Here is a 14,493-nt window from a genome sequence, read left to right on the forward strand (position 1 = left end):
TCTGCCAATGTATTTGATTGTTCAATTTCTTCTGTTAAGTTCTGTCCCAATAAAATATTAGTTGTAGTCACACTTTGAGTTTGTTTCTTCGAGATGCTTTCTAGTTCTTTTCCAAAAGCTCTTATTTCATCACCAGCTGAAGAAAGGAACTGATAAATTTGGTAAGATATTTCCCACATAGCATCAATTTGTTTTTGAAACTCTTCCATAGTAAAGTTTCACATCTGGTGTTCAAGGTTAATCTTATCTTGTTTTTCTTAAATATTTTCTTGATTTTTTTAGAGAAAGTCAGATTGCAATTTCAGGTTTAGTCACTGGGTGTCCCCAAGTACTTTGAAAATTCTTTTCTTTTAGTCCACTTCTTTTTTCAACTTTTTTTTTAAAAAAAAACACCCCTGGGCTTGCTTGCCGCTTATTTGAAGGGAGGGTTGAATTTCCCCCTCCCTCTCCACAGGGGGGAAGGTAGTTAGCAGCTTCTTTAGGTGAAAAGAAGATTAAGGTATAAGAGAGGAATCTTACCCCCATCTCTTCCACGCTGCTTTAATGTTGCCTGGTGGTAAGTTTGACTTTGGCTGTCTGCAGCCTACTAACTGGCCATATTACTATGGCCAGTCTTTCATCCGCCAGTATGAAGGGAATGCAGGCGCTAACGGGGGGGGGGTTGTGGCTCCCCCGCATTTCTGCAAAAGCCCCTTCTATCTGGTCACCCCTCCAAGGCGACTCTTCGGCCCTTTTAGGACCCCCCAGCGATGTGAAACTGGACGTGGAAGACGAGAGGTGTCCTCCAGACATCTATGTCGGCTGACTTGGCAAACCGGAAGCCTACTTTTTATAATCTTAACAGTTTGGAAAATGCTAGTGTTGGCAAATGTATTCTTGATTTTAAAACATGATTATGTGGGGCTTTCTGTTGAATTCATGTTTCATTTTAAAGAATAATCATACTGTGGGGTTCTTGGTGCTCTCTGAGCTTGGTTTTCTTGCAGACATTTCATCACCAAACTAGGTAACATCAACAGTCTTAGAAGGGAGTGTGGTTTGAGATATATATATATATATATATATATATATATATATATATATATATATATATATATATATGGATCTTTGGTCATTCGGGTTTTTTCCCGCGTAGAATTGAAGGTGTAGGAGCAACGTTTCGACGGAATCCCATCCGTCATCCTCAGGCTGGTGGCTTCAGCTTCCTTCTTCTGGGAGAAGCATATATACGTATATATATGTACGTATGTATGTATGTATGGGTAGGTAGGTCTTGGCGTATGATCAGGCTGTTGTTTACTTTTAGCTTGTTTGGAGTTGGTAGTTCTTTGGGGATTGTTCACTTCTTGATTGTGGGTCTAATGTTAATCTTGGTCAGGGGTCTTCAAATCTTGGCCCTTTTATGACTTATGGACTTCAACTCCCAGAATTCCTCAGCCAGGCATGCTGGCTGAGAGTTGAAGTCCACAAATCATAAAAGGGCCACGTTTGAAGACCCCTGATCTTGGTGATAATCTCTGTTTATCTGAGGATTGATTGCTGGTGAGGAATGTTTTAATCTTTTGTCTCTTTTGAATGGTATGGAGATGTTTATCTTTATGTGTATTTTGATTGCTGATTTGTCTTGAGTGCCAGGTTTTCAGGAAATCTCTAGCATTTTTGGACTTGGTTTGGTCACAGTTTCCCAGTTAAAACTATGGATAAGTCTGTCCACGTGTTGTGAAATTAAGGAGTTTTCACCATGTCTTCTGACTGCTAGCTGGTGTTCATGAATGTGCTCTACTGGTCTTCTGCCTGTTTGTCCTACATAGTGACTATTATAGTCCCTGCACTGTATATTGTAGATGATGCCTGTTTTTTGTTCTGAGTTCATTTGGTTTACCAGAGATGTTGTGGAGGGCTTTAGTTGGTTTGTGTGCTACAGCACAGGTCCCCAACCTATGGGCCACTGCCTGGTACATCTTGGCCACTGGACTGTGGGAATTGTTGGCGAGTGCACGCACATGTTGGCGAGTGCCCCCACTCATGCTAGCGCCACCACATGGGTACTAGCGGCCACGTTTGTGCATGGACGGGACTGCTAGCACCGCTGCCAGCATCACACGGGTGCTAGTGGCCCATTTGCACATGTGCATGGGAGTCAGCGCCGCCGCAAGTGCATGCAACCCAGTTACACATACACACACTTCCCTGCTCCTCCCTTTCCCTCTGGGCTGCCGAGCCAGAAAGGTTGGGGAGCTCTGTGCTACAGTGATGTCATATGATTGTAATAGTCTGTTGATGGTTTCTGAGATATTGATAGTTTCATGTGTCATCTCTGGTTGAGTATTTTTTTATTGTGACAAAGGTGTCATTTACATATCAGATCCATACTTTGGGTTATATGTGGGGAAATGCTATACAGATTAGGTTTCGACTTGGTATTTTAGTAGCAGTCAAGTTTCTACAGGGCAGGGTTGCTAGACCTATGCCTAACCCTCCTTCTCCTTTATCTGGGCTTGGCTCTCGCAACGGCAGATGTTGAGCTACTGAATCCACCTAGTGCCCACCACAGGTGGATTTTTTTTTCTTCATTGGAAGAAGCTTGCTCCCTATGCTCTTCATACAAAAGGAGCTGCTGCTGCTGCTGATGCTATATAGATTGTAGGAGTCACTTACAATCTCTACTGTGAATCATGAAAGCAATCGACCCATTGGTGTTCTTTTGATTTGTTGGCATATTTGTCCATCAAACTGAAAGTATGTAGTCAGACAGAGTTGATAAAGTTCATGGTTTGGGTATTTCAGTCTTGGTGTATGTATTTAGGTCAGGTGTGCTGTGTAAGTAGTGCTGCTGTGGATTCTTTTGCTAATCCCAGGTCTGTGGATGGAAAGAGTATTGTGACATTGAACGAGACCATGATTTCATCTTCATCTATTGTCAGGTCTTTGATTCTTTGGAGGCACTGTAGTGGGGAGTTGATGGAGTATTTGCCTCCCTCTGTGAGAAGTTCAAGCTTTTTTAATCAATTCTTTAGCAAAATTGTAGGTTGGAGAACCTGGTAATGATACAATTGGGCAGAGAAGTAAGTGTGGTTTCTATGTTTTGAGGCATCCATAGAAGCATGGAAGGACAGGTCCACTGCTTTTCATCCACCACTGTTCTCCTTTTGTGATTTCAGTCACTGAGAGTTCTGTTGATCCAGTTGTCTAGTTTGTGTACAACGGCGGCAGCCGGAGGCAACGACTGGCTGCAGCAACACCCATCCCCCGCTTTACCTGTCTCTTATGGCCAGGGCTCAGCTGAGAGGTGATCATGGTCAGGCAGCTGGGAGCCAGCTGCTGCCTGACCGGCGTGCCAGTAAATCGCTTGCGGCTGGGACTTCTGGGTTTGCCAGATCAGCTGTTCAGTGGTCCGCTGCACAGCTGATCGGCACGGAAAACAGCGGGGGATTTGAACCTCACTTGCTTTCCTGTCTTGCTGCTACGGAACTGTGTCTGAGCCAAGCTGCTTGCTGGAGTCGGAACTGCTGCTTTGAGCTGGGTACTCACAATCATCACTCCAGATGCTGGCTAAGTGGTTGGGGGGTGGGTCCAGGCAGGATCCATCTATTTAGCGTGCTGGGAGGCAGTAGCTCCCAGCACTGACTTTGTTTTTGCGATTGCTTTGCACCTGGTACGCCAAAGTGTGCCTGAATAAACCAGGTTTCCTTTGATCCTGACGTATCTGTTTTCTGTTGGGCTCAGGCCTGGGTTTGGGACCTTTGACATAGAGCATGATCCCGCATACTGTACGTACATGAAGGGCTCTTCTATCTAAGATGGCGCTGGTTCAAGCCATTTACTTTCTGAATTAAAGCTGGAATGGCACTCCTTCCACTGAATCAATTTCCATGAATCTGTCTAGCACATTTTCTCCATAAAGTCAATTGAGCATGGGAAAAAGTATCAAATCTGTTTTTATTAGATATTTATTCATTTATTTTTAATTATTAAATTTGTTTGCACCTGTCTCACCATGGGGCTATTCTTAAGCTATTACGTTCCATATTTTTCTAACTGATATAATTGTTCCCAGAGATACTAGAGTTCTATTATGTTTGGATCCTAAAATCTATCCATCCAATCAAAGTGATAAATGTGTATATTCCAAAGTTGCCTGTGTTGGAAAATTGATACCAACTGTTGGCTTCCAGTATTTAATAACTTGACAATAAATATTGATGATATAGTTCCAGATTGGGAAAACTTAATTGTCCCTGATTAATTGGTAATTACACTTTCTGTAAAGGTGTTCTTGGAATCGAACAACTCCATAAAATGTTCTGTGTCCACTTGAGATTAATAAATGCCTTCTTTATGTAGGAGAACTATGGTTTTGAAAAGATTGAAGTACGAGATAATGGTGATGGGATTAAGGCAGTTGATGTTCCTGTGATGGCAATGAAGCACTACACGTCAAAAATAAGCTCTTCGGAGGACCTTGAAAGCTTGAGCACATACGGTTTTCGTGGCGAAGCTCTGGGCTCCATTTGTAGCATATCACAGGTAAAAGGCTATATACGGTTACAGGTTTTTGTGTCTCTACCTGCAATTCTGCATAAGTGAAACATTAACCCGTTTGATTTTAATGTATCCAGAATCCAGATAGCCTATGGGGGGAGAGTATATCTGCTGGGGTTTGGGTGTACAGTCCCACTTCTTTCTAACTAGGGTGTCTGCAGAGAGCTATCTGCAGGGGGGTGTTCAAAAATGACAAGATAACGGTCACCGCCCTGCCTGCAAAGTCGACACATGTATGAAAAGGAGGAACTTTGGGCACACAGTTACATTTTCCATCTTGGCTGTTTTTAACTCCAGTTACTGATGCCGTGCTCGTAAGCTTTTTTTTTTTGCGGGGGGGGGGAGGGATGTAAATTCATGAAGAGCATACAGGTTTTGCCCATTGGTTAAGTAGAAAACCTGAGAAGAAGGCATTGCTGTATTCTGACTGCAATGATCAGATGCTAATTGAGAAAATACGAAATAAACCTTGTGGGGTTTTTTTTTCTGAAAAACACACTGCTCATCTCCCAAATTTTGTTCAGTTATTTTCAGAGTAGGCTGTCTGAAATTCAAGGAAGAACAAAATCCCAATATACACAATATACTGGGTTTTCTTTCTTTTCTTCCTTCCTTCCTTTCTTTTTTTCTTTCGTTATCCATTTTTCTACAACTCAACATGTTTTTCCGGGGGAGGCAGCTTTGATGAATGTTTGCCAGAACAAAAGCAGTTTACATGCAGCTGCTGCGTGAGTCTTGCTGAACCTTAGTGAAATAAGAAAAAAGCAGCTATGTTTAGGCCAATTAAGTCCTACCTGCATTTCCATCTTAAAAACTTCAGCAAAGAACAGAAAGGGACCATTTTTGCTTAGTCAAAAAAAAAAGTATTTGAAGAGTCAGTGGGACAAAAGAGACAAAAGTCAACAGCAAACAAGCCATGCAAATTAACATATAAAGAGGTTAAGACAATAATAGCAACTGCATAATCAACAGGGCGCATGATCATAGCCAAAGTGCACATGTGCCAAGCAGCCAACCAAGATAGATAAAGACACTTTTTTTTTGCTTGTTGGCCTTGGGTGTATTTGGACAGACTGTGAATGCTTTTTTGTATGTCAAGTTTTTGGAGTAGTTTTGAACGTTGCAATTCCCTTCATTTTCAAAGGCACCCTGAAATATGAGCACAAGAATGGAATTGTACATCTAAGTATGACAAGCCAACATAAAAATGCTTTTTACATTTAGAATCTGCATAACCATCTAGCAACACATTTGTATATAAACTGAAGTACGGTACAGTTTCAAACAGAAGAGGAATATTAAAAGATGCTTATTCAGAGGCAGAAAACTGTATTTCTTGTAGGATCAATAATCATTGTTGACACTCCATAAGTTGGTATTGAGAAGCCTATTGCTTCTGCTCCTAGAAGACTCATAAAACAATTAGATCTTGTGTGTGATTTGAGGATTACTTGACTTGTGGCAATACTTTGAAGCATCAAAGTACTTATTTTCTCCTTAAAATCAAGTGAGGCGGTTTCAAAGCGGAATGGGACCTTCAGGCTCCCACCATTGGCCACGCCCATTTCGCCTCCAACTACTCGCCTCAGCCCATTCACTGCCAGGTTTCCTCCTCCTCTGGCCCTCCCCCAGCAATTCTCCCTGCCCCTCTGTCCCTCATCTTTCGGCCTGGCCCATTCACCCAGACACAGTTTTCTCCCAGGTGTTTCGCTCTACAGGAAAAGAAGCCGCCAGCCAATCAGGTGGCAGGCAGCAACGATGGTGCTGGGAAGAGTGACTGAGGGGGCTGTGATTGGTGACAGGTTACGGGAGAGAGCAAGATCTGCAGGAGGGGTGGCAGGCAAAGGCCGCTTGCGCCCAGCTGCTGGAAGTGCCGGGGGAGGGGCAGCCCATTCAGTTTGAGGCCAGAGTCCAGCTATAGAGGCAGTGGCAGTGGAGAGAGTTCAAAATGGGAAGCCCCCGCGTACTGCTGTTTGCCCATTGTCTGCGTGGGAATTTTCACCACCACCCCCGTCGTTGCCTTTTACATATCCAGAAGATATATCTGTCAAGATTGCCTTCTCTTAATGATTTTTACTCTTCTAGGAACTATTATTATTGATTATCATGATATTGTAAAACCACGCAGAGTTGTTGAGATTTGGGGAGATACAAGTTTAATAAATAACAATTCATCATCATCATGGTTTGTGAGAATTACATAGGTAATAGAATGTCCATATATCTTTTCCTAATTACTTGACATTAGATTCTTTATTGTTAGGTTTCCATTACAACAAGGACAGCTGCTGATGATTTTAGCACCCAGTACAATTTTGATAGAAGCGGTCATATAATTTCTCAGAAGCCATCTCATCTTGGAACAGGTATGGCTTTTAGTCACTTTATATTACCCTCTATCTTTGGATCATTAGTTCACGGCTATGACTTCCTGTGATTTTTTTCTGCTTCAGATAACAGAACAACAATTGGATAACATTTTAAAATTTGAACTGATAATTAAAGTTGTGATTTTCAAAATAACAAGACTGGATGAGTCAGACATGAAAAATCAAAACACACATCAAACTGAGATTTTACTGATGAGGTGTACTCATGTACACTCAACATATATAGCTCTTTATAAAATATAAAATTGATTCTAGACACGAAGGATTCTGCAATGAAAAATTCAGCACAAGGAAAACTACAGCAAAGGATCTTCCCTCGAGGTTGTGTTAAATAGGAAAGCAACTTCTCATTGTTTCAGTCATATATAGTAGTCTCGGATAAACCTGATTAACTGTGCAACAGAAATGATTGTTTTAGATAGGAATCAAAATTGTAGATTTGGAAGAGATCTCAAGGTTGATCTAGTCTAAATTGTTCGGTATTCGTGCTTTCACTATCCACTCTTAAGAACGATATCTGACTATTTCTTCTTATGTTTTCAGTTCTCTGGATAAAACTATTAGGACCAAATTTTCTAACTTTTTATTACCAAGAAATGCCACACAGCTCAAAATGGAAGATGGTAGATTGTATTCCTCTATCCAGAGGTTTTACATTCCAGAATCACTGCATTTCTTGAGGGGCTTAAATTTAACTTTAGTTAAATCATTTAGAGAAAACCTCTGAATTTATGGCATCAAAGTGATGAAAAGGGTCAGTCTTGCAAAATTTGAGAATATCTGCTTATTTGCATTGTTATAACTTGCTGTGTTTTTTTTAATTTGTTGAAATAATACAACTTTTAGCAATAGCACCTTGACTTATATACTGCTTCATAGTGCTTTACAGCAGTTTCTTAGCAGTTTACCAACCTTGGAACGATGGAAGGCTTGAGCCAGTCAGGATCAAACTCCTGGCAGTGGGCAGAGTAAGCCTGTGCAATACTGCATTCTAACCACTGCACCATCAACGGCTCTTTTTGGTATACCTTAACAACAACTACGTAGATATTTTTCAATTTAAAGTCCTAAAAGGACAAATTATCATCAGAACTGATTGATGAAACCAAGGTCAAAGTCTGTAGATGCTGTTGTTAAAGATACCTATCAACATGGGTTTCTTCCTGCTGTATTTCCCCAACCCAAGCACTTCTGACTAAACAGTCCTGTTTTGACCAAATCTAGTACAAAACAGCATCATTTTGTTGTATGTACAGGTAATCCTTATTTAGCAACTGCCTCATTTACCAGCCATTCACAGTTACGACACTGATGAAATAGTAACTTTGGGACCAATCTTAATATTTATGACTTTCCTAGGTCTGTAAAACAAAAGAAAGCTGAAGTAAGATTATAAACACAGTTTCAGTTTCAGTTAGGACCACTTCATTTAACAACCAGGTTGCCAGTCCCAATTGTGGTTGCTAAGACCATCTGTATGGTGTGTTTCTTATGAGCCAAAATGCTTGAAACGCTGTCAGTGACTGTGTATATAACAGCGTTCTAGGGATTGAATTCTAGACTTTTTTTTCTTGCTTTTCTGAGTGAACACATATTTGGCTGTTCTTTTTGAGGTCATATAAAGCAACTGGTAGTTGCTACCATAATAGTTTTAACCATTGGGGTACTTAAAAGCTCCTTGGATGCACATGCGTAAGATAATAAGCACTTCCACTATTGCTTTTTTGTCTGCCGTCAGTTAAAAATTAAAATAGTTCTGGAGTTTTTGTGTGAGTATAGTTTTCATGCTTGAAAACTAAGCAGCTTTATTTGATGGTTTATTAGATTTTTATCCTGGTTTTATTACTTTCAAGCAACTCAAGCTAATCAAGGAGATAAGCAACCTAGAACTAAGGAGAAACTTCCTAACAGTGAGAACAATAAGCCAGTGGAATGGCTTGCCTTCAGAATTTGTGTCCTGCTCCATCACTGGAGACTTTTAAGAAGAGACTGGACAGCCACTTATCTGGAATAAGTGCTTGAGCAGGGGGTTGGACTAGAAGACCCCCAGAGTCCTTTAGGTAAAGGTAAAGTTTCCCCCGCACATGCATGCTAGTCGTTTCCAACTCTAGGGGCCGGTGCTCATCTCCGTTTCAAAGCCGAAGAGCCAGTGCTTGTCCGAGGACGTCTCCGTGGTCATGTGGCCGGCATGACTAGACGCCAAAGGCGCACGGAGCGCTGTTACCTTCCCACCGTAGTGGTCCCTATTTTTCTACTTGCATTTTTTTTACGTGCTTTCGAACTGCTAGGTTGGCAGAAGCTGGGACGAGTAACAGGCGCTCTGCTACACGGGATTCGACCCGCCAAACTGCCGATCTTCTGATTGACAAGCTCAGCGTCCTAACCCACTGAGCCACCGCGTCCCTTTACAACTCTATTATTCCATAGTCTGTATTCCTCCTGTTCTCCCCACAACAGCTACCCTTTGAGGTGGGTAACCCTGAGGGAGAGTGATTGGCCCAAAATCACCCAGCTGGCTTTCATGCCTTAGGTGGGACTAGAATAGTTAGATGAGAGCTAATTTGACATTGGAGACTAACTGGTCTACAGTAAAAGGGCTGCCCAGGAAAAAGTCATCCTCCTAAACCAGGGGTAGGCAACCTTGGCTCTTTTATGACTCGTGGACTTCAACTCCCAGAATTCCTGAGCCAGCCATGCTCAGGAATTCTGGGAGTTGAAGTCCATGAGTCATAAAAGAGCCAAGGTTGCCTACCCCTGTCCTAGACCCTTGCTCCCTCATCTTAGAGGCTGTGGATATGCAGCCACATCTCCTAGCTGCTAGGTCATATAGGGCAGCCAGATTGTACCAGGATAAGGTAGAGGACCAAGCTGTACATTTCTGTTTAAATGTGGGATGTTTGCTGAGGTGTACATAGATCCCATACAGGTAGTCCTTGATTTAAAACCCCAGTTCAGGGCTGCAAAGTTCATTGTTAAGTGGTGTAGTCATTAAGTGAAACATCAGGCGACAGCACCCATTTTTCCAACCTTTTTGCTCTGGTCATTAAGCATGTCACTGTGGGCATTAAGCAAATCTTTCCCCACTGGACTCTTTGCTTGTTGGAAGTTGGCTGGGAAGATTGTAAATTGTGATTACATAACCGCAGGGGCACAGCAACCCTTGTAAATCCAAGCCAGTTGGCAAGCAACCAAATTGTGGTCATGGGACCACAGGAGTGGTTCAGTGGTCATGACTTTGTGGACAAGTAATAAGCCACTTTTTTCAGTTCTTTTGTAACTTCTAGCCATCATTAAATGAATGGTCATAAGTTGAGAATTACCTGTAAATCTGTCAGTGATACAATCTTGCAGTAATATAGTTTTCTTTGGTTTACACACACACACACAAACATACACACGTAGATATATTCACTATAGCCACCAATGCAAAAAAAGTCCTGCAGCATATTTTCTATTTTCTATTTATTTAAGAAAATTTATATCACTGTTCAACTCACTCTCAGTGACTCCAGGCAATTTAAAAGAATAAACAGATGTATTAATAGAATCGAAAGTGCATTTCTGTAAGTTAATTTTCTTTGCTTTTTTTTCTCACTTGCTGCTCTTGGTAGGGACAACTGTAACAGTTCAAAAGCTGTTCAAGAATCTGCCTGTAAGAAAACAGTTTTATTCTACTGATAAGAAATGTAAGGAAGAAATAAAAAAAACTCAGAAGCTGTTGATGGCATATGGCATTATAAAACCAGAACTGAGGATAATGTTTACGCATAACAAGGTAATTTACAAAATTGCTGCTTCTCATAATCAAAATCTGCTTTTGCTTTTCAATTAAGGATCCTGCCATTATCTGTGCGTGGTTATCTCAAAGACAAGAGTGACATCTAATGGACAGATGAAATTTATTAAAATATTGCACGTTTCTACTTTTGCAAAAATGCTTATATTTTACATACGTTTGTGTAGCCCAAAGGTGCTTTTTTTTCAGGAGGCAACTGGATTTTTTTGTTTTTTCTTTGAAGACATTTGGCTTCTCATCCAAGAAGCTTCTTCAGCTCTGACTAGATGGTGGGGAGTGGAAGGATTTATATTGCTTGCAGACAGCTGGTCATTTTGCAGTCCTTTTTAGAAAGTCGTTGAAACCATTTTGAAGGTTTACCTGTGTCCTCAGGGTAACCTGAGAAGTGTAAATGTGTGTGAAGCCTTCCTGGCTGCAGGATGTTTTCTTCCCTGTGTCGCTTCACTGTTGAAAACAGGCACAAGCTGTTTGGGTATGAGTCTGTGCTGTCTGAATCTCAAACTAAAGCACAAATAGTTCCTGTGGTCTGCAATATTTTCTGGAAATCCGTTCATAGCCTCTCACCATTTGAAGGGTGTTCATCCCAAAGTGCGTAGCTAAATGTCTATGGAGGTTCTCAGTCATCCAGGTATAGTTTTTTTTTAAAAAATCCCATTTATATCCCGCCCTTCTCCGAAGACTCATGGCGGCTTGCAATTTAAAGCACAAATCAATGTGCTTAGCAGTAGCCTTCATTCTATGTATATGCCTGCTTATTAGGGCTTTCACACACACACCAAGCGGCATTATTACAAAGTCAGCTTAATTGCCCCCAACAATCTGGGTCCTCATTTTACCTACCTCGGAAGGATGGAAGGCTGAGTCAACCTTGAGCCTGGTGGGACTCGAACCTGCACTAATTGCAGGCAGCTGGTGTTACTTAAGGAGGCATTAGCCCACTGCTCCACCAAGGCTGTCTCAAAGGTGCTTTTTTTCAAGGGGCAACTGGACTTCCTTGTGTTTCTTTTGAAGTCGTTTCACTTCTCCTCCAAGAAGCTCCTTCAGCTCTGACTAGATAATGGAGAATGGAAGGATTTGTGATGCTTGCAGACAGATGGTCGTTTGCAGTCCTTTAGAGCGGGGGTGTCAAAACTGCTGACCGGCAAGACGGTTGCATCATACGGAGGCCGCGCCCACCCCAGCTCCGGCAGTGCCGAAAAAAGTCATGCTACGTCGCGACACGTCACATGACGCGGCGAGTTTGACACCCGTGCTTTAGAGAGTCGCTGAAACCATTTTGGAGGTTTACCTGTGTCCCCAGGATAACCTGAGAAGTCCAAATGTGTGTGGAGCCTTCCTGGCTGCAGGAAAAAAAGCACCTTTGGGACAACCGTACCTGGACGACTGGGAATCTCCACAAACATGTTTGCGTATGTTTAGTTTTTTTTAAAAAAAATCAGGTAATATTCTTTAATAAGAAAGAAATACGATCCTGGAAAGATCATGTACATTTACTGAGACCCCAAAGCTGTCTGAGGGCTAAATGAATCCAATTAACAATTGTTTAGAAATATTTGCTGCAATGGAAAGTTACCTCCCCCTCCCCCGTCAGATTGCTTATTTTACCTCCAACTAATTCGTTCGTGGCCCAAGTTGGTTTCACATGGTTCCACGGCATTGAGATGATACTGCAGAAAATGTTATACCTGTGAACACAGTTAGAAAAAAACAACAAATTTTTCTGCTCATTGTTGGGGGTATAACTTTCACTTTTGACCCAAGTTAGAGTCAAAATATAAGATGCATTCATAGCCTTTAGGGTAAACGGGAGAAACACATAGTTCTTGAAAATCAGACCTAAAACATAGATTACATATATGGGGTTTTGGCCGCAAATTTAGGAAATGTGTAACATATGCTACCAGGCAATGCTTGATCATCTTGTTTTCTTTTTTTTCCCCCCCCTGAATTTCTTGAAATAGATCCAGACAACATAATCTTATATTTGTAGCCATTTCCTTTATTTTCACCAATACATCCTTTAAAAAAAATGGCTTCAGTTAAGGAAGAAATAAAATAGCAACATGTTGTTTCTTGCCAATGCTGTAGGAGCAACCCCTAGAATAGTAAGAAGAAGTTAGTTTTGGAATAGCAGCAAACGTTTACCATAGAGAATTGTAGTGTCATGAAACTGGAGATATTTTCACAGGTGATCTGAGCAAAAGATAAAATAATCTTTATTTAGATGGTTGTCGTTGATTTCAGCCTGTTTACTATTTTTTTCTTGTTAACATGGCTATCAAAAGCATAGTTTTAAAACTTTTAACACAAGAGGTCGCTCATTAGCTATAGCACTAATTAGAACAAAACAAAATAAATAGCCAGAATAGACTTTTAATTAACAAATTCATTTAATTATTATGGAGGGAGAGCCTTTGCATTCTGTGATCTTCAACACCATCATTTTGTACGCATACAATAAACTGATCCGAATAAAAGATACATGTTTTGGTCATGTAAAGGCACATTTAGACTGTTCTGTACATTTTATTTTTATTTTTATTTTATTCTAGTACTTAGGTTTATATATTCTTTGTATATGCTTTTTTGTCCCAAAGTTTGAAGGATATCGTCTTAGCTTTTCATTTTTTGCTTTATTAAGTGACACTTTTACATGAGTGCATCTATAGATTTATAGCATAGAAGATAATATATAGGTCTTATTAGATAAGATAGAGGATATTATAATAGGCTGAAATTAGCCATCTAAATGAATAGATAGAGTAGTATGAAGGTTGGAGATCATGGATAATCCTGAAATGTTTTTGAAATTGGTAGCTTAGGAGTTTATATTGGTATAATGAAAAAAGTCTGTAGTTGCAATATAGGACTCATGGAAATTTTCTTTATGTAGAAAGAAGTGATATAGCTGGTTGGAAAGGAAAGGAAAAAATATTAGACAAGATATTACAGTTATGGTTCTGAATCTGAAATTCTATTTTAAGTGTCAAGCTCTAGGGAAATCAAGAGATTCAGGCAGTTTAAATGGATATAAAGATTTATTGCAAGCTTAAGCGCTCTACAAGAATCTGAACTAACGGTCAAAGCAGTTTGGCAGTAGACAAGGAATTCAAGGTGGGCTGGACTTAGATCTCTTGTGGGCATGAAGGGACTCATGACTGATGACACGTTTGACCCCTCCCTTGGACTCAGCCTGGTCATCTCCTACATAAAGCCTTGGAATGTTTGAAACTTTGAGTTAAGTTTATTCTTTGAATGTTATTGTAAACTCTTTCATCCTGTGACAGAAAAGCCATCCAAAGTTTTACTATGTTATGAACATGTCTCTCAATTTCTGATACACAGGCATGTTTGTAGCCACAGAATGATCATGAACAAAACTGAGGCATTGGTGTAATATAAGGATGGGTAGTAACTCACTATTGCAGAAGTACAAAAGTATTTAGGGAAAATTACGGAATTGTGCTGGGGCAACTCATCGGACATTATACATTATATAATTATACATATACAGTACACATGGCTTGCCAACTGACAACAACAAAATGGAAAAATAGTTGAGCTAGGGCAGACATGTCAAACACAAGGCCCGGGAGCCGGATCCGGCCCGCGAAGTGGTTTCATGTGGCCCACGAAGCCATCCTGGAAACAGTGAGGGAACGGCCCCCACTGCCTTGGCCCTGGCCCAGAGACCCTCCTTCTGACAGAGACCCTCAGATCTGTCCCACTCCTGCCCAGGCCCCCATAGGCACCCTTGATGCAAAG

The 14,493-nt window shown here is 41.0% G+C and overlaps 1 protein-coding gene across 8 annotated transcripts in view; it reads left to right on the forward strand.

Moving 5' to 3' along the window:
* The window catches only part of PMS1 (PMS1 homolog 1, mismatch repair system component), a 115,401-nt gene that overhangs the window by 7,222 nt on the left and 93,686 nt on the right, over nt 1-14,493 (forward strand). For all 8 annotated transcript variants that reach the window (XM_081339065.1, XM_081339063.1, XM_081339064.1 and 5 more), the window contains exons 3-5: nt 4,345-4,527; nt 6,806-6,908; nt 10,544-10,707. In XM_081339065.1, the coding sequence (XP_081195191.1) occupies nt 4,345-4,527; nt 6,806-6,908; nt 10,544-10,707 (450 nt within the window). The remainder of the gene's footprint in view (nt 1-4,344; nt 4,528-6,805; nt 6,909-10,543; nt 10,708-14,493) is intronic.

Source organism: Vipera berus (assembly GCF_964194415.1).
Source record: "Vipera berus genome assembly, chromosome: 1".
Taxonomy (NCBI): Eukaryota; Metazoa; Chordata; class Lepidosauria; order Squamata; family Viperidae; genus Vipera; species Vipera berus.